The sequence below is a fragment of the Orcinus orca genome, chromosome 4, assembly GCF_937001465.1.
Source record: "Orcinus orca chromosome 4, mOrcOrc1.1, whole genome shotgun sequence".
Taxonomy (NCBI): domain Eukaryota; kingdom Metazoa; phylum Chordata; class Mammalia; order Artiodactyla; family Delphinidae; genus Orcinus; species Orcinus orca.
In genome coordinates, this window is record NC_064562.1 from 30,501,216 (window position 1) to 30,527,645 (window position 26,430).

Sequence of the window (26,430 nt, forward strand, 5' to 3'; positions counted from 1 at the left end):
TAACTATTCTTTTGAAAATTCTAGTTTTAATAAGAAATTTAATAGAGTACATCATTTTCAGAAAACCTACTATATTGCAAGGCATTATCTAGTCTGTGAAAGATCAATAAAAGGCAATACTTTCTGTCAAGAATATTTTAACCATCTATCTAATTATGCTTTTGTAACACTGAACTTTTAAATTTTATTCCACATAGTAAAATGGAAAGAGCATTGAACTTGACTTGAATAGACCAGGGATAGTTTCTGCTCTCCTAATGACTTAAAAAGGTCTCTAAGTCTCAGTTCTCTCATTTGTAAAATGAACAAAAATGAGCATATCATCTTCTCTAGCACACAGGTCATTATGGTAAGCAAGAGATGATATGGGTGTAAACCAGTTGATAACATTCAATACAAAAATCTCTATAGAAATACGTCATTCAACAATTAGGTTCAACATTTTAACATTTTCAAAATAAAAATTATGAAAATTAATTGTCATAATTATCTAAGTATACTTAAAATTATTTAAGAATAATAATAGCAAACATTTATTGAGCACTTATAATGGGCCACATGTTTTACATGAATTATTTCATTTTAACCTCATAACAGCCCAATGACTTAGAGTATTATCTTCCTTTTACATATATATAAAGTAAGGCATAGCAGAGATAAATAACTTGTCCAAAGACATACAGCTAATAAGTGCTGAAGCCAGGAATTAAATCCAGTCAAGCTAATACTAAGCCATGCCCTAAACCTAAGCCTTTATGATATACTCCAAAATAATCAGTGAAGGAAAATATCACTATGAAACTGTTAATTTGAAGAAAAACATATTTTAAATTACCAAGTTTCTGAAGTATAAGTTTCTGAAATCCCTAATTGATTTTATTTTGCTGCATTCAATTTTTAAAATTTTATTATTATTTATTATAAAGAAAAATGGTAAGAATTTAAATATAAACAGTAAATACAGAATACCCTTATGACAAGTTATTACTCTATCATAAATAATGTTGTAAAAGATACTTATGGCTTGGAAATTAGTATTGTTAAGCAAAAAAGTAGATTTTCAAATATTTAGAAAATTCCAATTTTCATAAAAATGTTATATGCACAGAAAAAAACTGGGAATGATGAACATCAAATGTTAATTGCTATTGGTTAGTAATCTTATATATTTCTATATTCCCAAATTTTCTATAATAAATATTTAATGTTTTTGTCATCAGGAAAAATTTGCTTAAACATCCAACATGATCTGGATGCTTCTCCAGACTGTGAACAAATATTTACCAAGAGTCTAGAAAACTTTTCTAGGTACTAGGGATTCAGCAGTGGCAAAGCAAAGTCCATACATAGGTAAAGAATTAGATAATTACACTAAGAACTAACAAAGGAAGAGAACTTCAACCTTTAATGAAGCTTCAACCTTGTCACTCTGACATTAATCATACCTTCCTACTGGTATGTGGGCCCTTCACCTCTACTAAAAAAAAAGGTCCTGAAATATTTTGTTTTGCTTGTTTATCTTTTCCTCTCAATTAAATTACGGGTACATCATTCATCATCTTTAAACATGGCAGCCAGCCATAGCATTAGTGTGGACACAGAAAGAAATGATGAGAAGAATCTTAAGGAGTTAAGGAAAATTCAATGAGATTTCCCAAACCTTGGTGACAATTTGCACTCCATTACTAATCTTTAGAGAATGGAGAAATGTTGTTCCATTTAACTTACTAAATATTCCCATACAAAAACAATATTATCATTTCACTTATTGACTGTTCAGAAAAGAAATGATTTTCTAACTGTGAAAATCTATTGCATTGAAATAATTGATAATGTTTAAACATTTAAACTTGACTATATTCTTTGGTACCAAATCTATTCAGCAGAAATCATTTTAGCATCAGTATTTAAAATACATGGTAGTTTAAAATATATCCTGACACAACTTATATTGTATCAAAAATACAGTAAAAGCTTAAAAAGCTAAAGAATCTCTTCTACCTCTCTAAAAATAATTTTACCGTATTAACTTCTTTTAACCTGTTCTTTTAATCTCTTCTTTCTGATATATTAAAATCAGGTTTTGAAAATTTGAAAAAAAGGGACTTATAAGACAAGTTTAATGAAAGTAAGAGAAGGAAGGAAAGAACAAAGGAGGAAAACACGGAGGAAAAAAAGAAAGGAGAAAGCAAAAAAAAGAAATGAGAAAATACCTCTATGGACCAGGTCCCAAACCTCATCAATTTGCTGGTGCATTGGGAAATGACCACAGTCATTGAAGTACTTAAGGAGCTCACTTCTTTCTAATCCTTGCCAATCTTCTCTTCTAGCAAACACTGTTTCATAGACTACAAGGAAAAAAAGATAAAATAAAATATTTTCTTTGTAAATAACAAATCAAATATACACCCCACCTGAAAGTGTGATCTGGATTTGAAGACACTTTCACTCCAGTTTTATTTTGATGTCTGGTGATAAGCCTCCATGAGGTGAGTAGGACCATGTCAGCCTCCTGGGGCAGGCAGAGGAAGTGGGCATGCTTCTCCCTCCCCCACTCCAAAGGAGGGAAATTTGGTCTTGCTTCCCCAAAGAGAACACTGGCATCCTCTGGCCTGGTTTACATGACAGTTGTCCATAGACTCTACATATATCAACGTTCAAACCACATCGTAAGACATAGCTCAGGGCTTCTGGGGGCCTGATTTCTGTTGACCCATTTCAGCATGCATTTTTTATTAGTTTTGATTAGTTTCCCTAATTTTTTCATCTCTTTTTGACTTCTACCCACATTCTAACTATTTACTTGAATTGGTGATTCCACATTGGACTGCTTATTCTACTGCTGATTTTGCCCTTAAAATATATCTACTTTTTGGTAACATCATGCATTCCTACTTCCTACTTTAATGTCTTTTGTCACTCCTGGCTCAAGGCTTCCCCAGAAAATCATTCAGTCGGGACAACCCTCACCTATTTCCCATACTTGGCATTAGACAGGGTTTAGATAATGACCAAGAGAACTGATGCACGCGTTTCGTAGTGTAGTTCTCCATTTTATTTTTGTTTCAAAAAGATGAAATTGAGTCTCCATTCTAAAGTATATGGATTAGCCCCATAAATCTGATTGTTAATCAGCATTTACAAGTTGACAGGGTCTGTCCTCAGCACAGGTTTAGCTCTGAAATACGGGCTCCCAATGACAAAGGGCACCAAAGTGGTTTCTAACAGAAGTTAATGTATCATTCCGACAATCAACCATATAGACTTCAATTTTCTATCCATTCACTCATCCACTCATTCAGTTGAGATGGACAGTCATAAGACATCAACAAGTTCAAGAAACATTTAGTGATTGCCTGAATACGAGTAGCTATTCCAGATTCTGAAACACAGCAGAAAATAAACATAAATGTCTATTTAATATCTCTATGATTTTTTCTATTCTAACAAGCAAACTAGAGCAGTTGCTGTCTCCATTCATATTGCCTTGTCCCTTACATGTCTGTGCATGCTAATCTGATTTAAATTTCCAGCACCTGCATTTCATTGCCTAAGGGGTCCCTCTGGCTGCAGGACTCCACTCTGCCTACCTGTGCAGCAAGCCAGAAGTGCCAGGCGATCAAGGCTCCCATTGGAGCAGCTCTTCATCTCTGACTGGGGGAGTTGGTGGGTAAAGACACAGCACTTGAGGCAAGGTGGCTACACTGTTCCCTAGAGGGATTAAGCTCTGGTTGCCCACATGGTAACCATGTGGGCACCTTTGGTTAGATGGATGGATGATGCACCTTTTCCTTCCTTCCATCTCTTCCCTGACTCATTTCTCCATTCTGCTAACAGTATTTCCCCAAATAAGTTAGTTGCACTCCCTCTCACTTTTTAAAGGATTAAGTAAAAGAAGCCCCAGCAGTTTCCTAATGAAAGAAGAGTTTTCTCTTTCTCTGCCTCTCTTGTTTTCTCTTTCTGCCTTCTTCTTCCTGCCTTTTCATCTCTCAAATACTTTGCTCCTTCCTGCTTTTTTCTCTAGAAACCAGGCTGTTGGACTGGGGAAACTGATCTGAGTTCTATGATTCTGTGACTGATTCTATGACTTACATAGAATCTCTTTCTCTCTCTGGATTATTCCTTCCTCAACCTCTAGCCACCAAAAAGGAGGCATTCTAACTCAAAGAATTCTGGTTATTGATAAATACTTTTGGTACATAATTTTAGCATAATTAATAAGCTTAATGAAAACTATCCTTTCAAAAAATATTTTTGAGCCCTTCTGATAAACCAAGCATTTGTTAACAGTGGGTATGTATTAATGAACATAACAGACACAGTTCTTGTCTTCATGGAACTTACAGTCCACTATAAAATAAACATTTTATGACTAGCTGAAACTACCAAAAATGTAGCACTTTTACTTTATAAGGCAATAAGTTGCTGATTCCAGTTAAATATAAGTTATTCGGATCATTTTGTTGTTGTAGTTTTATTTCGTTTTTAAAGAAAAGTTACAAAAGCCATTGTTGGTTTTTTTAAATAAACTTATTTATTTTTGGCTGCGTTGGGTCTTCATTGCTGCGCACAGGCTTTCTCTAGCTGCGGCAAGCGGGGGCTACTCTTCATTGCAGTGACTGAGCTTCTCATTGCGGTGCACATGTTGTGGAGCATGGGCTCTAGGCGCGTGGGCTTCAGTAGTTGCAGCATGTGGGCTCAGTAGTTGTGGCTCGTGAGCTCTAGAGCACAGGCTCAGTAGTTGTGGAGCACGGGCTTAGTTGCTCGGCAGGTGAATTCTTTTTTTTTTTTTTTTTTTTGCGGTACGCGGGCCTCTCACTCTTGTGGCCTCTCCCGTTGCGGAGCACAGGCTCCGGACGCGCAGGCTCAGTGGCCATGGCTCACGGGCCCAGCGGCTCCGCGGCATGTGGGATCCTCCCGGACCAGGGCACGAACCTGTGTCCCCTGCATCGGCAGGCAGTCTCTCAACCACTGCACCACCAGGGAAGCCCTACAGGTGAATTCTTAACCACTGTGCCACCAGGGAAGTCCCATCCAAGAATTCTTAAATGGAACACAATGATGACAGGGAACCAAGCAAATGTTCACCTTGTATGAGCATCAGTTACTCCCTGTGCCCTCACACAGTGACATCCATGGGAGTTACTTCTTGCTCCCAGGCTATTATGTTCCAGCTCCTAGAGTTTTCTGCTTTTTGAAGTTGTGTCTCATCCTTCATAGCCTATCAGAAGTCAACTCACAGTCTCCTCTCCAATGTTCTAATTTCAGGATTCTAAGTTTCTATGGGCCTTCACTTTGCTGAACTTCCTGACCCCCAGCGTGTCCCCCAGGATGCAGGGGCCAATCTTCACCCACCCATCGTGTTTCTGCTTCTTGGCTGTTGCCATCTTTCTCTAGGAACTGAGTCTGCACATGCAAAAGCAGTTTTAAGTTTAAAACAAACTCGAGAAGGAGATACAGAAATTTCTCATAAATCCTTTACCCCCACACTCAAAGATAACTCCTCCCCCCATTATCAATTATTAATCAATGCACCAACTCCAGAGTGGTGCGTTTGTTATCAAGAATAAACCTACACTGACACATCATAATCACTAAAGCCAATAGTTTACCTTGGTGTTGTACATTCTTTGGGTTTGGACAAATGTATAATAACATGTATCCATCACTGTACAAAATAGTTTCATGGTCCTAAAACTCCTCTGTGCTTGCTGTTTCATCCTTCCCCCCACCCAATCCCACCCCAGGCAACCATCGATCCTTTTATTTTCTCCACAGTTTCGCCTTTTCCAAAATGTCAGATAGTTGGAATCATACAGAATGTAGCCTTTTCAGATTGGCTTCTTTCACTTAGTAATATGCACTTAAGGTTCCTCCATTTCTTTTCATGGCTTAACAGCTCATTTCTTCTTATAACGAAATGATATTCACTGTCTGGGTGCACCAGTTTATTTATCCATTCACCTACTAATGGAGGGAAAAGCTTGGAAGGTTGCTTCCCAGCTTTGGCAATTATGAAAATGCTGCTATAGATATCCATGTGTAGGGTTTGTGTGAACATAAATCCCCTGTGGCTAAACACCAAGGAGAATGATTGCTGGATTGTATGGCAAGAGTACATTTAATTTTGTAAGAAAATACCAAACTGTCTTTCAAAATGGCTGTATCATTTTGCTTTCCCACCAACAATGAATAACAGTGCCTGCTGCTTCACATCCTTGCCAGCGTTTGGTGCTGTCAGTGTTCTGGATTTTGGCCATTTTAATAGGTGTGTAGTGGTATCTCTTTGTTGTTTTAATTTGCACTTCCCTGATGACAAATGATATGGAACATCATTCCATATGCTTATTTGTTATCTGTGCTGAGGTCTCTGTTGAGATCTTTGGCCCATATCTTAATCAAGTTGTTTGCTTTCTTATTGTTGACTTTTAAGAGTTCCTTATATATTTCGGATAACAGTCCTTTATTAGATATGTCTTTTGCAAATATTTTCTTTCAGTATGTGGCTCATCTTCCCATTCTCTTGATACTGTCTTTCACAGAGCAAAAGTTCTTCATTTTAATGTAGTCTAGTTTATCAATTAATTTTTTAATGAGTCATGTCTTTGGTGGTGTATCTAAAAAGTCACCATACCCAAGATCATCTAGGTTTTCTCCTATGTTACCTCCTAGGAGTTTCACAGTTTTGCATTTTACACTTAGGTCTATGATCCATTTTGAGTTAATTTTGTGAAGTGTGTAAAGTCTGTGTTTAGATTTATTTTTTTACACATGGATGCCCAGTTAGTCCAGCACCATTTGTTGAAAAGACTATCTTTGCCCTATTATATTGCCTTTGTTCTTTTGTCAAAGACCAGTTGACTATATTTATAGGGGTCTGTTTCTGGGCTCTCTATTCTGTTCCACTGATCTATTTGTCTATTCTTTCACCAATATCACACTTGAACTTGTAGCCTTATCATAACTCTTGAAGTCAGATAGCATCAGTCTTCCAATTTTGTTCTTCTTCAATATTGTGTTAGCTATTCTGGTCTTTTGCCTCTCCATATAAACTTTAGAATCATTTTGGTGGTGTCCACAAAATAATTTGCTGAGATTTTGAATGTGATTGCATTAAATCTATAGATCAAGTTAGGAAGAACTGACATCTTTACAATATTGAGACTACCTATCCATTAACATGAAATATCTATCCATTTATTTAGTTCTCTGATTTTGTTCATTGGAGTCTTGTAGTTTTCCTCATAAAGATCTTATACATATTTTGTTATCTTTAAACCTAAGTATTTCATTTTTGGAGGGTACTAATGTAAATGGTAGTGTGTTTTTAATTTCAAAGTCTACTTGTTCATTGTTGGTATCCAGGAAGCAATTAACTTTTGTATATTAACCTTGTATCCTGCAACCTTGATATAAATGGCTTGCTAGTTCCAGAGGGTTTTTGTCAATTCTTTCAGATTTGCTACACAAATGATCATATGATCTGCAAACAAAGATAGTTTTCTTTCTTCCCAATCTGTATGCCTTTATTTCCTTTTATTGCTTTATTGCATCAGCAAGAACTTCCAGCATGAAGTTGAAAAGAAGTGGTGAGAGAGAGTGGTGAGAGAGGATGTCCTTGTCATGTACCTGATCTTAGTAGGAAAACTCTGAGTTACTCACGTTAGGTATGATGTTAGCTGTAGTTTTTTTGTAGATAGTCTTTATCAAGTTGAGAAAGTTCCTCTCTATTTCCTGTTTACTGAGAGGTTTTATTATGAATGGGTGTTGGATTTTGCCCAACTATGTTAGTGGATTCATCTATTTCTCCTTGTAGTTCTATCAGTTTTTGCCTCACGTAATTTGATGCTATGTTGTTAGGCAGATACACAATTACAATTGTTAATGTATTCTTGGAGAATTGACCCCTTTACCATTATGTAATGCTCTTCTTCACCTTTGATAACTTTCCTTAATTTGCAACCTGCTCTGTCTGAAATTAATATAGCTGCTCCTGCTTTATCTTGATTATTGTTAGCATGGTACATTTTTCTCCATCCATTTACTTTTAACCTATATATGTCTTTATATTTAAAGTGGGTTTCTTGTAGACAGCATACCATTGGGTTGTGTTTTTTGACCTACTCTGACAATGTCTGCCTTTTAATTGGTGGATTTAGATCATTTAATGTTCAAAGTGATTACTGACACAGTTGGATTCAGATCTACTATATCTGATAGGTTTTCTATTTGTTGCCCTTGTTCTTTGTTCTTATTTTTCTCTTCTACTTTTCTCTGCCTTTTGTAATTTTAATTGAGGATTTTATATGTTTCTATTTTCTCTCATTTCAAAGCATACCTATTATCCTTTTTTTTTTACTTTATTTTAATGGTTGCCCTGGAGTTCACAATATACATTTATAGCTAATCTAAATCCACTTTCAAATAACACTATCCTACTTCATGGGTAGTGCAAATACCTTACAATAACAAAATAATTCTAATTCCTCCCTCCCATCTCTTGTATAATTGTTGTCATTCACTTCACTTATACATACATGTACATATATCAGCATATATAATTATACCTAAGCTATATATGTATATTGTAATTGAGTATATTGTTAGTATTATTTTGAACATGTTATCTGTAAGATCACTTAGGAATAAGAAAAATAAATGTTTTATTTTACCTTCTTATTTCTTCTTCAGTGCTCTTCTTTACTTTTTGTAGTCTGAGTTTCTGACCTATATTATTTCCCCTCTAAGAAATTTCTTTTAACACTTTTTGCAAGGCAGATATACTGGCAACAAATTCCCTCAATTTTTGTTTGTCTGAGGAAGTCCTTCATTTTTTAAGTATAATTTTTAAGGGTACAGAATTCTGGGTTGGTGTTTTATTTCTCTCAACATTTTAACTATTTCATGCCATTCTTCTTACTTGCATGGTTTTGGATAAGTCAAATGTAATTCTTTTTTTTTTTTTTCTCCAGAGGCCAGGTGCCTTCCCCATCTGGCTTCTTTCAGAATTTTTGTCGTTATCTTTAATTTTCTATAGTTTGAAGATGATACGCCTAGGTGTAGTTTTTTTGGAATTTATTCCGCTTGGTGTTCTCTGGACTTCATGGATCTGTGGTTTGGTGTCTGACATTAATTTGGGGAAATTCTCAGTTATTATTGTTATAAATATTTCTTCTGTTTCTTTCTTCTCCCTCTGGTATTCCCATATGTTACTCCTTTTGTAGTTGCCCCACAGTCCCTAGATACTTTGTTCTGTTTTTTATTTCAGTTTTTGTTCTCTTTGCTTTTCAGTGTTCAAGGATTCTATTGATATAATTTCTAGCTCAGAGAATCTTTCCTCAGCCACCTTTCCAAGAAGCCCATCAGAGGCATTCTTCATTTCTGTTACAATATTTTTTATTTTTATCATTTCTTTGGGGTTCTTTCTTGGGATTTCCATCTCTCTGCCTACCTTGCCCATCTGTTCTTGCATGCTATTTTATGCATAATCAACATATTTAATCATAGTTGTTTTAAATTCTCAGTCTGATAATTCCAACATCCCTGCCACGTCTGGTTCTGACGTTTGCTTTGTCTTTACAAATTGTGTTTTTTGCGTTTTTGTATACCTTGTAGTATACATGTAGCTAGTCATGACATAGTGGGTAAAAGAAACTGCTGTAAAAAGGTCTTTAGTAACGTGGTGATAAGGTGCTGGGGGAGAGGAAGTGTTCTAATGATTAGGTCTCAGTCTCTTATGGAGCCTATGTCTCTGGACTGTGAACTTTATGAATGTTTCCCAGTTTTTTTCTTCCTCCTTAGGTGGGACAGGATGGTCAGAGTGGACTGGAGTTGGGTATTTCCCTTCCACAGGTTTAATTAGGCTCTGATAATACCCAGCCGGTTAGGCTCTGGTTAATTAGTTTCCTCTGAAGGCAGGCCTTGTTAAGAAGAATGGAGTGCTCTGGCATATTTCAAAATGGTTCATTTTCTCATATTTACTGTGGGAATCTGATTGAGCTCCTGGAGGTAAATATCGCAGTATTGTGGAGGCCCCTTTATGACTGGATCCTCTGGAATTTTTAACTCTCAGAATTGTGCTCCTGCCATTTGTCAATTACAGTTCATTTTTCTTACCCCAGCACTGGTTCCCACATCGGATTCTGCTCATGAGTCTCTGCTCTGGTAAGCTGTGACTTTGTATGCCTGTCTCTCCAGTCTTAGGGGCAGCAGTTTGCCCTGTGTCTCCCCTCTTTTACGAATCCAAGAAGACTTGTTGATTTTTTAGTCTGTTCAGCTTTTTTACTTGTTGTTAAGATAGAGTGTTGACTTCCAAGCTCCTTACGTACAGAAGCAGAAACCAGAAGTCCTCATTTATTTTTTTAAATCAAGAAACAGACTGTAATATCCATCCTAATCAAGCAATAATAAATTCATTAAATATAATAAAAATCAGGATTCTGAAAGTTAAGATAGAAATTGGAAAACCTGTTCTTCACGTAGAATTTCAACACTAATAAGCAACATGTAATGGATATCTGTTGTTTAGTCTGCTCAGTGTCCTTTAACTGTTCTTCTGTTATAAATATGTAGTTTTCCTTTGGGGAGCTACTCCCTCCCCTCAATGAGTATAGTTTCTAAGTTTCTATGCAACTCCCAAGCAGATTTCTTTGCCCTATCAAGGCAAAGTGTTGGACACATAACTCAAGCTAAACCAACCTAGAATTTGAATTTAAAGCTCAAGGATAAAAAGTCATAAAGTGATAGCAGCTTTTCTATCCCCCAGAGGCAAACAGAGATTGCCTCTTATTTTTTGCTCCTTAGATCTCTGGAGCAGCTCTGGTTAATGTTCTTTCTGAAATCTCATTCTTTAGCTATCTTTCCTTTAAATTTCCTTTTTGTTTAGCCAGAATGAGATCCTAATAAATTAATCCACATATACATCAACTTAAAAAGTAAATAGCTTGAAGCAATAAAAATATCGCCTACTTGTGTTGTCTATGGATAATTATATGTAAATTTTATGTAAATAATTAATGGTTAAAATAATTCCAAATCTAAAATCAAATCAGAAATGATAGCATCACATACATTTTTTTCTGTCCATCCATTCCTCTAGCTCTGTAAGGTTTATAATTTGTCTCGTCCTCCAAAGACCAAGTCGATATTTAACACGATGGATTAGTCTGCAATACATGTTTATAACTGTTCTCAAATCTGGTCCATGATACAAAGCCTATAAAAGAGCAATATAGACAGCTGAACTCTTTATATATTTCTGCTATTTATATTTAATCTGATTTTGCCCTATTCATTTCATCTGTCTCACCCAGTTTCTCAGATTATGATGTATTTTATTTATGTTTTTAAATAAGTTTGGTTAAATACATGCATTATAGAGTGGGTTAATCTCCCTAAAGTTCAGAGAACATCATTTTGAGTTGCTCTGTTATTACATACTCATACTTCCCATAAAAAAGAGGTTTTGGTGATGGGTGATAGGAGCTTCCTAGGCTGGTGTACAGATTTTTATAATATGTAGCCCACTTAGCCAGGAAAAAAAATAAAAGTTTTATTAAGGCATTACTCTGTAATGGATGATTCTTACCTAAGCTATCCACTCTGGGTGCTCAAATCCTTGTATTTTCTTTCTCTTGAAAATTATATATTTATGTATTGTACCTATTTTTCACTGGATATTTTCAGATTTTACTTGTTGATTTCTAAAAACACCATCAATATTAAAGAAAGTAACCCTTTTCAGCATATGTGCAAATGTTGTTCTGTCAGTTTACCTTTAATCTGTGACTATATTTTTCTGTATGTTCATTTTATACATTCTACTATAATACATTTTTTTAAATTAAAGTATAAAAATTCATCTATTTCAGGTTTTTTTTTTTTTTGGTTTTGTAAACAGCCAGTTCCATTTTATTTACCAATTCAAATATTTTTACATTTTCTAGCTCATTAATTTCTCTACTTATCTTTATTAATTCCTTTTTTTTAAGGTTTATTTTCTCCTTCTTGGCTTCTTGAATTAAAGACTTAACCTATTTTCATTAATTTTTTACAAATGTACTGAAGTTCATAAAATTTCTTCTGAGTCCACTTTCCTTTGATGTGCTTTGCATACCATTATACAAGTAAAAACACTAAAGCATAACATCTTTAAATGACTTTCCCACGGTCCTATAGTTAGTAAATTGCAGAATTGGTTCTGAATTCAAAATAGGGACAATTCAGAGCCCACACTTTTAATTATATAAGTATTCCTCTTAATTTACTTGAATTTCACATTTTTCACCCATTCTGTAAATTTTTGTTTTGGTTTCTTTCCTAGTATAGTTACTATTACACTTATGATTGTTCTTGCTCTTATTTATTTTCTGTTTTGCGTGATTCTTGGAAGATTGTTTTTATTATTTTATTTTTCTTCACCTTTTTAAAACACTATGTTTAAGCCTATATTTTTTAATTTATCAAAACTATCAATGAAATAATATTTGATTTACCTAAATAAAAAAATAAATTAGCATAATTTCACTACTTTCCTTTTCTCCTTCCATCTGAATTCCATCAGAATCAGGCAGATTCTGAATGTTTGCTAATGTCTTTCAACATTTAATAACATTTTCCAGTGTGTATTTTTAATCTGCCTTTTGTTCAATAGGCTCTTGTCATTTTGTTGTTGTTGTTTTGTTTTGTTTTAAATAATGGATTGGTCACACTTTATTTATGGTTTTTAATTTTTTTTTAAACATCTTTATCGGAGTATAATTGCTTTACAATAGTGTGTTAGTTTCTGCTGTATAACAAAGTGAATCAGTTATACATATACATATATCCCCATATCTCTTCCCTCTTGCGTCTCCCTCCCTCCCACCCTCCCTATCCCACCCCTCTAGGTGGTCACAAAGCACCAAGCTGATCTCCCTGTGCTATGTGGCTGCTTCCCACTAGCTATCTATTTTACATTTCATAGTGAGGTGGATGGACCTAGAGTCTGTCATACAGAGTGAAGTAAGCCACACTTTTGGAGCACTCTCCATAATGTGAATCTTAGCAGAAGGCATAACTCACTTCCTACAATTTGAAGCCACAAATCAGTTGCTCATGATCCAAGCCTCCTCTGTTGCTGGGATGCAGACATGTGACAAAGCTTCCTCCATTATCTACACCAGACTCAGGTTTTCACTCGAAACTAATAATGCTTTTAAAAGTGAAACAAACAGTGAGAAATCTATTTGTGTGGTAGAGTAACCGTGGCAGCAATATCCATTTTCTAAGGGTAGCATTGGTGGAAGCAGAACAGGATTCAGCATTTGCAACAGACTCTGTGCAGGATTTGACTGGAGTCCAAGGAGCTATCTAGGCTAGCCTTCATCATTCCTTCATGTTCCTGAGCTTAATTCTTCAGACCTCTGCCCAATATTCTAGTCAATACCTTTCTGCTTAAGTCTGCCAGTAGGTTTCTTTTGCTAATAATTAAGAATCAAGCATTGTTTTAATTGTATTCTTAGAACATGAGGCAAAAGGTCCCTGCTTGAAGCGCTGCTTAGTTGAATGATGACATTTGCTAAGAGAGCAGGGGCATTTGGTCAGTCACCAAACCCAATATGAGTGTTTTTCCTCTGAATTTAATAAATCCTCTTTTGTGGACACAACCTGTCTTGTGAAGAAACCTTCTCAGATCTGAGGCATTCAGAAGGCTACCTAGGAGGTTTTCATGGTTAAGAACTTGGGTCAGAGAAAATGGCAATGGTCCATCTGTGTGGTTCTTATTATAGCATGCCTCTCTGCCAGCCTTCTGTACAGAAATATGCCTCAGTTATGATGCTATGTCATCTCAGTATGTGAATCTTTCACCATATTTCTAAATGTTTCTCAAGACAGAATTAATCAGAAAAATGTACAAATTGATATTTACAACAGCAATATTGAAATAAAAGACAATGCAAATTACTGATTATAATTTTCCAATCCATGTTGATTTAAAGTGTAAATGTATCATGCTTATCGTATATCAGGATTTAAAAATATTTTCCAAATATAAGTCAGCTTTTTATTTGATATGGTCATGTCTTTTTTTAAAGTAATGAATTGACTGCTTGTTGGGAGGATTCCACTACCATATGATACTTAGTGGAACTTAATTTCTTTGATTACTAGCAAGAGTAGCTTCTTTCATGTTTACAAGCCATTTATGTTTCTCCTACTGTGAAGTACTAGTTCTTCTACCTATTTTTGCCTAGGCCTTCATTCCTAGCAGCATTGGAAATCACTGATCTAACCCTCTTTATTATACTGTGTCTGAACTTCCTTGATCTAGCATATTCTGGTTTTCTTCATACCTCTCTAGCTATGGAATTCATTTGTGGACTCCTCATCTCTGCCTTCTCCCTTGAGCATTGGTATTTCTCACTCTTGCCTTTTCATGCCTCTCTCCTTACTTTACATATGTTCTCTGGACAATGACATCAATTCCAATGTCTCTAGACAGTATCACTAATAATGATTCTCAAATCTATGGATGAGGGCAGAGTACAGAGGGTATCCTTGTTCAGGGACCTGAATCAAAATGTGTAGAAAAGATTTCCCAGATTTCACATCCTCTCATCCCATTCTCCACCATGTTGAAAATAATTTATTCAAAGACATGTGCCAGGGAAGTTCTAGACCTTGTAGATTAGTGAACAGAAAAGACAAAATTCCTGTCTCACAATGAGTTACATTCTGATGGAAGGAAAAATAATCCAATAAACAAATATATATGTATTAGGTGGCAGTCCGTGGTATGAAGAACAATAGTGTTTTAAATGGAATAGGGAGTGACCAGAGTAAGTGTTATTTTTTTATAGGGTAGTATGGGGCAGGCTTTTTGATAATGTAACAATGAACAGAAAGACGAATGAAATAAGAGAGCCATGCAGTCACCTTGGGAAAGAGCTTTCTCAGAGATAAAATGACAATCATTGCCAAATTGAGCCACTTTTATGGGTGGGATGGTTTTATATTCTTCTTCAGGTGTGTTAAGGTGGAAAAAGTTTAAGAACTACTGACGAACCTCAAATGTTTCCCTATGGCCCAGTCTTCCTTCTGAGCTTAGACTCATATACCCAACTGCTTCCCAGACATCTCAAGGATGTTCCACAGGCACTTCAAACTCAGTGTTGAAAACTCGACTCTGTCTCCTTTCCTTTCCTCCCACCTCTCCCACTCACTCCTCCGAAGTTCTATATTTCACAATCATCCATCAGGTTGCCCAAGACAAAAACCTAGGATCCATTCCTGACTCTTCCAGCTCCCTTATCTCCAAATCTAATCAAACCCAATGTCCTACCTACTGTGCAATTCTCCAACTTTGCCCCAAGCCACCACCATCATGCACTGGATTACTGAAAAAGCATACTAGTTGTTCTTTCTCTAATTTTGCCACCTTCTTTCCCCAATTCATTGTCCAGAGTCAGTAATTTTTCTAAAATAAAAAATCTCTTCATGTCACTGACCTGCTTTAAAGTCATCCATTCCCATACACTATGTATAAACTCCTTAGCATGGTTTTTAAGAACATTGTTAATCTGCTCCTACCTTCATCTTCCTCTACTGCCACTGTCCTCCTCCCAGCCAGCCCCCTAAATGTCTGTATCGTCTAAGGCCGTTGAGATTCCCTGGGCCTACAACTCTCTCAACCTCCCCATCTACATGACAAAACACAACTACCCTTCATCCTCCAGATCTCAATTTGTTGACACTACCCCCACACTAGACACAGTCCTTTGGGTTCAGTGGTCTTTCTAAGTTCTCTAATAATACCTAAGACTTAGTTACCTCCATTTCTATCTGGACTATTTGCTCTATACATCAGGCAAGATATCAGATCTAGTAAATAGTAACTATGATCACATTTCTTAAAAAGTGTTCTGGAATACATTAATACAGTTCTCCCAGTACCTGAGAGTTAACACATTTATGTAATAAAACTATTCCATACGAGGTCACCAGTGCCACAGGTCCATGAATGGGCTTCAGAATTTTCTTTTTATTTCTTATTGGGTTTTTTTTAGATAATGAGAGGAAATCCATACTTTATCAAATTTTCAAAGGATTCTGTAACCCCCAAAAGAATAAAGACCACTGACCTATGCATGGGATATTAAAACTCAGATTTCTAGGATTTCTCCAATTTTATTTATTCAACAAATATTTATTCAAAGCCAATTTTGAACACTTTTTTATTGCAACCACCAGCCATTCAAATGTTTTAGAATTTCAGTATTTTTGACAAACAGCAACTGAACATATCAACTTAAGACTAAAATTTTAAAATTTAAATTATAAATATTCACGGAAAAATCTTTAAGTTAAAATCTTAGAGGCATTACACTGAGGAAAATACTGTTTTTGTGTCTTTAGGATTTTTTTCTGGATCATATTAACTTATACCAAAACACATGCAAACAAACAACATAGAAATTTTAAAAGGAAAAGGATATTTTTAATGGTGGAAATAAATAATGCTGATGGTTAAAGGCAGCAATTTCTGTGGTCTCCTTATGACTGATATAATTCAATGCTGCTTCATTATTTCTAAATAAACCCAAACTAGAGCATTTCACAGGAAATGGTGGAAACTATACAGTCTCCTGAGGTACTTTAGAGCAACATTCTAGCAGATATTGTCTACAGCCACAAGCTCTGAAGTGCCAGCCGAACAATATGACTATGTAAGTTTCCCAGTGGAGGGATTCCCACAGTGCTGACAATTATCCAGTGATTTGCTGTGCAGCCTTTACACCAGAAAGTCTATCAGGAATTCCCCCAACAGCAACACTGCACAAGGCTCAGTCCTGGAACCGGACTATGCATGCATTACAGGCCTGCCACATGACCATTTCAACAGTAAGCAGAACAACATTAACTGTATCAGCAGAGCAGCCATGCAACATACACACCAATGGTGGAATAAAAAAGAAAATCAATGATCATAACAAATTTTACAACCAAATCAAAGTAAACAATCTAGTTTATATTTGCTCAGACCCTTGAAAAAGGCTTCTCATTCTTTTTATCTCAATTCTACCTCCACATAGAAATTCAACATTTTCCTTGCCGAGCTCTCCTTTTCACTATCATCTTGGGCTCACTCTTGCTCTCTACGTTTTCTAGACCCATTTTGTCCCAGAGGTTATGGATGATGCTACCGTTCTCTCCAACATCAGGAAATGCTAAAATTAAGTTAAATTATAATATAAGTATATTATCATATACATAATATCATGTATGATATATTTATTTATATATGTTTTTATATATATATATATATATATATATATATATATATATATATATATATGAATAATTAGAGTGCCCTGATAAACTTCTACAACTATATTTTGTTGAATTAATTCATCCATTCTAAGACATTTGTGGAATAGCTACCATATGCCAAGCACTATTCTAAGCCTTTGGACATGGTAGCAAACAAGACAGAAAACAATATAAACATATACAAACAAGAAAATAAACAAGAAAAACAGCAGATAATAAGTGAATATAGTTAAAATAAGAGAGAATGCATGTATCAAAACAGTATGTGGTGCTATATAATATAAAAGTAAAGAGTATGTACTCCCAAACAGGTCACAGAAATTGTAGTGCCCATGACAGAGGTGTAAACAAAAGGTCAAAATGTAGAGGACTGGGCACAATAACGACCAAAAATAGAGAGCTCAGCTCTGCTTGATGGACCAAAAAAGGTGTCTAGGTATGAACACTTAAGCAAGATCTTAAAGAATGAGTTGGAGTTTATCAGAAAATTAGGAAGAGTATTCCAGTCTGAGAGAACAGTATAAAAACATAAGATAATAGGAAACAATCAGGGAATTAAAGGATTTGGGCTTTGCTAGAGCACAGGGTATTAGTGAAGAAGTGTCCTGTGATGAGGCTGGACTGTGGGAAATGGCCAGACCAGGGAGGCCATGTGTACTATGTTAGAGAATTCATATTTCATCTGATAAGAAACATGGGGCTTTCAAAAGACTATAAAGAAATGGAATAAGGTCATCAGAGTGGAATTTCCTCAACTGCAGATGACAGATTAGATGGGAGTAGGTCTACAGGCAGGGAGGCCAATTAGGAGACTACTGCAGTTCTCCATGTGAGGAGTGATGAATAGGAGCTATGGTAAGAGCCCAGAGAGGAAGAGCAGCACAGGAAATGTTAAGGAAGTGGTGACCAACTGAATATGGGGGTGAGAAAGTTGAAGGAGACTAAGAAAACTCCAGGTGTATAGCTTGGACAATGGGTGGTGGGACAGTTCACCAAAATAGGTAGTACAGGAAAGGAAGAACTTTGTGGAGTAAGAAAATAAGTTCATTGAAGGCTCCGTGGAGTTTGGTTTAACTATGGACCTTGCAAATGGGGAATTAAATGCCTAAATCTAGAGCTGGAGAGATAGGTCTGGGATAGGGCCTTAGATTAGATTAGGGAGCAATCAGCTATAAAGTAGTTTAAGTCGATGATATAATATGTAGAATGAGCATGGGCTTTGGGGTCAGACAAGGGTTTGAATTCTAGCTCTGTCACTTACCAGGAGGGCAACTCTAGTCAAATGACTTAATTTCTCTGAGCATCAGTTTCTTCACATATAAAATGTGAAGCAGAGATTTCACAGAATTACTGAAAGATTAACTATATGGAATGCTTACTTATTGTCAGAGTTTTACACGCATTATCACATTGAATCATCAGAACTACAAATGTATGTTATATGTACATATTAATGCATGTACAAATATACACATGTCGATAGGCAAATGGACTACCTTCTAACAGCAAGCCTGTATTCTCAGAGAAATTCATTCAGGGTGCCCAATGAGAGGCCATTTGGGGGGGGTCCTCCCAGATAATCCAGGAATTCAAGTGGGCACTCCTGATCTATTCTTCTATTTCTAGTTGGTTTTCCAAATTCCTTTATGAGTAGCACAACTTTAGTCCTCAAGGTGAAACATTTTTGGATTCTCTCAAAGTTTTGCCAAAATCCATCCACTCAGGTTCTTCTGCATTTGCCCAGCCAAAATAGGTCCTTATGTTTTATTCTGAGTGTCAGGATTGCTGTTTATAAAAGTTGCTCAGGTGGGTGTGTGGATGTGTGTGTAGTTCCTTTTTAAGGTGAAGGTTTATGCACTGAAAGAGTATTCAGGAGTGTGGGAAGTGGAAAGTTACTTTAAACAGAGAATAAGCAGATAGCATAGGAGAAACAAAATCAATGCAAATAGGTGGTCCCAGCCTTAGAGTAAAAGTAATCCCAGAACTGTTGGGTTAAGGATAAGCTAGGCACTTGTTCACAGTCTCCAGCTTGATACAATCTGAAACTGTCACAAGAGTATATTATAAATAAAATTTTCTTAAACCAAAGAATGTAGACAGAACTTTATTTAGAAAAATCATAGGTATATTGACAAGGTGACTACTCAAAAGTCTGCTTAATTGAATCTAAATGTCCATTGATGGATGAATGGATAAAGAAAATGTGGTACACCAGTCAGATGGCCATCATCAAAAATCTACAAACAATAAAGGCTGGAGAGGGTGTGGTGAAAATGGAACACTCTTGCACTGTTGGTGGGAATGTAAATTGATAGAGCCACTATGGAGAACAGTATAGAGGTTCCTTAAAAAACTAAAAATAGAACTACCATATGACCCAGCAATCCCACTACTGGGCATATACCCTGAGAAAACCATAATTCAAAAATAGACATGTATCACAATGTTCATTGCAGCACTATTTACAATAGCCAGGACAGAGAAACAACCTAAGTGTCCATCGACAGATGAATGGATAAAAAAGATGTGGCACATATATACAACGGAATATTACTCAGCCATAAAAAGAAATGAAATTGAGTTATTTGTAGTGAGGTAGATGGACCTAGAGACTGTCATACAGAGTGAAGTAAGTCAGAAAGAGAAAAACAAATACCGTATGCTAACACATATATATGGAATCTAAAAAAAATTGGTTCTGAAGAACCTATGGTCAGGACAGGAATAAAGACGCAGACGTAGAGAATGGACTTGAGGACACAGGGGAGGGGAGAAGGGGAAGCTGGGATGAAGTGAGAAAGTGAGACTGACATATATACACTACCAAATGTAAAACAGATAGCTAGTGGGAAGCAGCTGCATAGCACAGGGAGATCAGCTTGGTGCTTTGTGACCACCTAGAGGAGTGGGATAGGGAGAGTGGGAGGGAGGCTCAAGAGGGAGGGAATATGGGGATACATATAGCTGATTCACTTTGATATACAGCAGAAACTAACACAACATTGTAAAGTAATTATACTCCAATAAACATATAAATAAATAAATAAATAAATATCCAGGAGAATGCTTAAAAAATGTGGTGTGTATATATATATATATATATATATATATATATATAAAGTATATACATAAATGTATTTTATATATAAATATATATTTATATTTTAAATATATTTTAAATATATATATAAGTCTATACATTTATACATGGCTAAAAATGTGTATATTTATATACTTATACTCAGCCAAAAAAAAAAAAAAGAATGAAATCTTGCCATTTGTGACAACCTAGAGGATATCTGTATGGACCTAGAGGGCATTATGCTAAGTGAAATAAGTCAGACAGAGGAAGACAAATACTGCATGATTTCACGTATATATGGAATATAAAAAGGAAAACAAATGAATAAACAACAAAACAGAAACAGAGTCATAGATACAAACAGGTTTTTGCCAGAGGAGAGGGGGTCGGAGGGAGGAGAGAAACAGGTAAAAGAGATTAAGAGGTATAAATTTCCAATTGTAAAATATATGAGTCACAGGTATGAAATGTACAGTATGGGGAATTTACTCAGTAATTACATAATATCTTTGTATGGTGACAAATGATAACTACACTTGTTGTGGTGATCATTTTGAAATGTATAAAAGTATCAACTCCTATGTTGTGAAATAGGAACTAACATAGTGTTGTAGGTCAATTACACCTCAAAAACAACAAACAAACTCATAGAAAAAGAGACCAGATTTGTGGTTACCAGAGGAGAGGGGGAGGCGAAGGGGAAATTGGAGGAAGGCAGTCAACAGGTACAAACTTCCAGTTATAGGATAAATGAGTACAAGGGATGTCATGTATAGCAGGACAAATATAATGAACTCAGCTGTATGTTATATATGGGAGATGTTAAGAGTAAATCCTGAGAGTTCTCATCACAAGGAAATTTGTTTTCTATTTCTTAATTTTGTATCTATATGAGATGATGCGTGGTCATTAAACTTACTGTGGTAATCATTTTGTGATGTAAGTCAAATCATTAGGCTGTATACGTTAAACTTGTACAGTGCTGTATATCAGTTATATCTCAATAAAACTGGAAGAATAAAAGACTTTTTAAACACATTATAATATTCAATATATGCTTTACCTTGATCATTATTCTTTGGAATCTTTTGCGTTCGAGCCACCCTCTGACAAGTGCCTGCATGACGATGACCATTCTAACAATGTTTTTGGTAATTGCGAATTTTTTCCTTCGCCGGAACACTTGGAAGTTTTCCATTTGTGGTCCAATTCTTTTAACTTTATTGTCAAGTTTATCACTTTTACTTAGAATAGATTTTGGGCTAAAAATAAAATATAAAACTTTCTTATTAGAGTTAATAAGAAAAATAAACTTCTAAAAAGTCTTAAATTCACTTTCATAATGAATATTTTGAAATAGGGAATATATTGAAATAGGAAATATATTGTAATTAGCACATAAAGTTCATAGGTATATCAGCTGAACATTCCAACAGGGCTCTCCAAAGAAGGTTGAATATGCCAGAATTAATATAACATGTATAAATTAATCTTCTGAAGAAGGGAAACCCAAAAGAAAGTGAATCTGTCAAAGCTTATCCACAACTATTCAAAAGAGAGATATAGTATCTAAGGAACAAAATATTTTCCTATGACAGGGCACATTAGTAAAAATAACTTTCCTGTCCCAGAAGCTATTTTAAACTAAAGATTGCTTCAAAATTATTTGGCACTGATAATCTACTTACCAAACATCATCTGAAAAGTAATTTTATTTTCCAAATGCACTCAACTGAGAGGCAGGGTAGTGTATTGTTAGGGCCATGGACTACAGAATCGCAGAAGTGAGGGATCATACTGGAAAACAGGACAAGCCCTGCATCGCTGATATGGATGGTCCGTCCTTGCAGTGATGATGACCATGTGAGAAAACTACAGACTTTCTACTATGAACAGACTGTCTGTAACCTTGGCAATCTTGTGTCTGCTTTTTTTCCTTTATATATCTGTTGCATTTTTTATAGGTAGTCAGTTTTTTCAAAGTCTTCCAAAGTTCAAAGTGTAGTTTCCTTGCAATTTTTAGCATACAAACATATTTTTCTTTTTTGTTGTTGTTGCTGGATTTTTTATTTTTTTAACAAAAGACCCCAAATAGCCAAAGCAATCTTGAGAAAGAAAAACGGAGCTGGAGGAATCAGGCTCCTGGACTTCAGACTATACTACAGTAATCAAGACAGTATGGTACTGGCACAAAAAGTAGCCACTACTGATCAATGACATTTGCTCAAGCACAGAAAATTGTCCTCCATATTTACTTTTGACCTATAGTTAAAGATACAGAACCGAGGCTGTTATTTCTTTGTGTTTGTGTATATAAATGAAAATGTCCTTTTTGTCTTTGCAAAAGAAAGGAAGTTAGCCTTGTATGATGTTCTTGTAACTGTAGCTCTTTTGTATCTCTGGTTGGTTCTTTCTCTTATTCTCTCTCTTGAGAAAATTTCTGTAGATTAACGAGTCAAAAATACAACATGTGCTGTAGAGAAATATTCAAGTAGACAAAGCTACTAGAAAAGGCAAAGAAAATAAGGCAAAGTCTTATTTTTGTTTGAATTAAGATTGATTTTGAATAGCTTAGAAAAGAGGGAGCTCTGCCTTCTAAGAGTATTTTTGCTCCTTTAATATAACAATTTTTATGAACAGGCCTCCATGTATGAAATAAACTGGGAATGTGGATGAAATAGAAATGGTCACTTCTGGCTTGGCCAGAGTTTCAAGACCTACTGTGAAATCTAAAGGATCCTGAGTTGATGACTTTTTCTCAGAAGAAATAAGTCTTCTAGAAATACCTAGATGAGCCAACTTTATAGTCAAAGTTTCATGTTCTAACAATAAGGTGTAAAAAAATCTTAAAGGGATACAGTCAGTGTGACTGACTGTAAGGTGATGTGCAATGCATAGTGTTAAAGTACCAGCAGTGGTCACCACATCTCTTCTGGTCTCCTAAAGTGCCTTGAATGGCTCAGAGTTCTTAGTCATGTAATGAAAAGTATATGTAGTGTGGGAGGGGGTCGGGGGAAGGGAGAAGGAGAATTGAAATTAGCTATTTTTGGTTAAAAGCTGTAGTTAATATGAGTGATTAGAACTACATTAATTAAAAGGATTATAAGGAAACACAAACATGTTTACAAAATGATGGATAGGTTTTGTCTGTTTTTTTATCAATTGAAGAAGAAAAGAATTTTATCTTAGGCCCTAGCCATATGGACTTTCATCAACAGCACATCTCTAAACAATTAGAATGTTAAAAATAAAAGAAAGGGAAATTTAAAGTTGAAGAATAATTTATTGAAGGCTTGATGGAAGGTGAATTATATTTACAAATAATGGGTTTGAAAAGAAGCTATGAAATATACAAAATTTTGAAAAAGTTAGGTCACTTTTGATAAGCAAGCTTAATATTAAAATAGAGAAATGCCTGTGAATGAATACTCAGCTATGGAATGTTGTATAGGTGTTATACAGAAAGAAAGGAAAATTAGAATTTGATTTTCTTTCTGTTACACTGAGAAACTGATTTTTGAATAACAGTCTGCTCCTAATATGACAAAGGAAAAATCGTTCAGTACCTTCATTATAGATTTCCTAGGAAACAAAAGTTCCTGTATCACAAAAATATTTCTCCTATCAGGCTTATAAATCTTTTTTTTCTTCTTCCTTGTGATCTACTTCTTACAAAATCTGGTATTCCTAATATTTAATGTTACTTGTAGATATGTTACTTTTTTTTACTCTAAAGGCACCTATAACTTTTACTGATACTGCGCCTCCTGTGAAAATTCTTTCCAATTCAAATTCAAGCCCCAAATTTAAAAACAAACTGTTGTGATGTCTTTTTAACCTATCTTTTGGGTGTCCCAGATGGCTGCAAGACCATACCAAAGATTTTTTTCCTTCACTGTATAAGAGGAGGAATGCTAGAAATGGCAAGGTATGTGTGGCATAGTTGTTACATAAATGAGTCAAAAATGGCCCTTGTATATTGGCCCCTATGTTGTTTACTTCTTACATTAGGCAAGGATTAGCTCAAAAGCCTGCTGGCTCCAAACTCAAAATTCTTTTAATTGTTTTAAATATGGCCCAAACAAGCATATTTTTTAGCCATTTAGAGCCTGCCTGTTTTGCATGTCCCATGAAACTATAACCAACATCTACCAGCCATAGATAAGACAAACCTTGAGGCCATAAAAGACCGCAAGCCACTGCTGCCCACTGGAGCTCTCTGACCCAGAGACACCCCCATCTTGCTGTGAGTGATATCACGTAGACATGTAAGCCCCCCTCTGACTCTCCTGTTCCCACAGGAGTTCCCTTACCCTCTTCCCCTTCTGGGTGATGGCTCTATGTCATGGTTTCTAGAAGGTCTCCTGCTGTGAGAGACTTCCCCTCTCACGCAAAGCTGTCCATATGATGCCCAGATAAAGCTTGTTATGTGCCATTGCCACTTCATGGCCATGCCTTTTCCTTGATTATCCCCATGATCTTTGAACTCAGTACAATGATTCATAGTTTTACTTAATTCAGCACTACTATTGAATATATTGAAATAGTCATTACATTGAAAGTTGTCCTATTTATCCAAGTCCAAACCATGAAAAAAAATCAAAGAAAAGTCTCCTCCTTAAGTTAAATATATAACAACTAAAATATTATTAATATAAATATACTAGGAGCTCACTGTGGTAAACTGATTGCACTGACGGCCAATTAATGCTTCCTTATGTCCCTATCTTTGCAATGTGATTTTATAGCCCCAACCATCAAGAGGTAGAATCATAGGTTACCTACCTATGAATCTAGGCTATGATCAAGGTTATCAGATCAGATAGTTTTCAGTGAAAGAAGGAATCATTAAACAAGATTGCATGTGAGAAAAGATACAATAAGTTCATTATTAAGTTAATCATATCTAAACATTAGACACTGAGCTTGGCAAACATTTGAACAGGGAATTTCCTTTCAACTGCTAATGCTTATACGATAATATATATTAAACACTACATCAGTTTTAGAGTTTGTTTCAGATATTGCTACTAATTAGTTTTGGCTGATATTGAAGTATTTTGTATGTTCCATTTATAAAAGCACTCTTTGCCCATCTGTTCATAGGTTGAAAGTGATTAAAGGACACTTATTTTGGCTGTTGTAAAAGCCAAATACTTTTTAAGCTGCAAATATGTGACAAAATCAATTCAGGTTGCCAAGTTCGGAAATATATTAAAAGAGATTTGTGATGCCTCCCTACCCCCAATTCCTCTTCCAACCTGCATTATCGAGAAGTAAATATCACCGCTTTCCTGATTAGACTATCATGCCTGCTTTGTCCAAATGCTTTGTAATTTAGTTATAATTTACACAATTTACTCTGATTTGGATCCTCTGCTACCAAGCTGTGTCAAGGGCTTTCGTTTCCTGTACTTGTAGCCTTGAAGTAGAAACACGTGATGCCCTCATGCTTTGAATGCTGGATCTGAAAGTAACTTGGCTAACAAGTGAAACAAGTTTGTGGCCTACTTTAATGTCCTATATGAGATCTGTTCAGTTTAAAAACAATGTATTAAATTCAGCATGGGTGAAAGAGATTTTTAAGAACAGGGATGTTACACATTTCCATGAAAAATCTTGTCTCAATATTATTTAGTACTCCATTTTCAAATCTTCCCAAGGGTTTAGTACTTCACGCTAGCAAAACCTATTCACTTAAAAAAAATCAAAACAGGATTCCTGAAACTTTTAAAAATAGGTGCAATCCTCCTGAAGTGGAAGATAGACACCAGTTTAGTTAAGGCAAAAATTTTAAATAGTTTAAATATGTGAATGAGATGTGTTTTCTTCTGTGCTTTCCACACTTTTTTTGTGTTCTGATCATTCCTCAAAATGCTAGCCTGCCCTGAGCCATAAAACCCAAGACCCCTCCTATTTTGGGTAGCTCCCAGTTCCATGGCAATCTCTTTCACTAGATCATATTAAAGGGTGAGGTTGATATTCTGAAGCCAAGGGTACTTGGCTTCAACAGTTTACAACCTCAAGTGCTCTAACTA

At 35.6% G+C, this 26,430-nt stretch overlaps 1 protein-coding gene across 1 annotated transcript in view; it reads right to left on the reverse strand.

Moving 5' to 3' along the window:
* IQCM (IQ motif containing M) overlaps window positions 1–26,430 on the reverse strand; it is a 436,874-nt gene that overhangs the window by 256,995 nt on the left and 153,449 nt on the right. Inside the window, 3 exon segments of the mRNA XM_049709346.1 lie at window positions 2,214–2,348; window positions 11,071–11,215; window positions 21,456–21,654. Coding sequence (XP_049565303.1) covers window positions 2,214–2,348; window positions 11,071–11,215; window positions 21,456–21,654 — 479 coding nt within the window.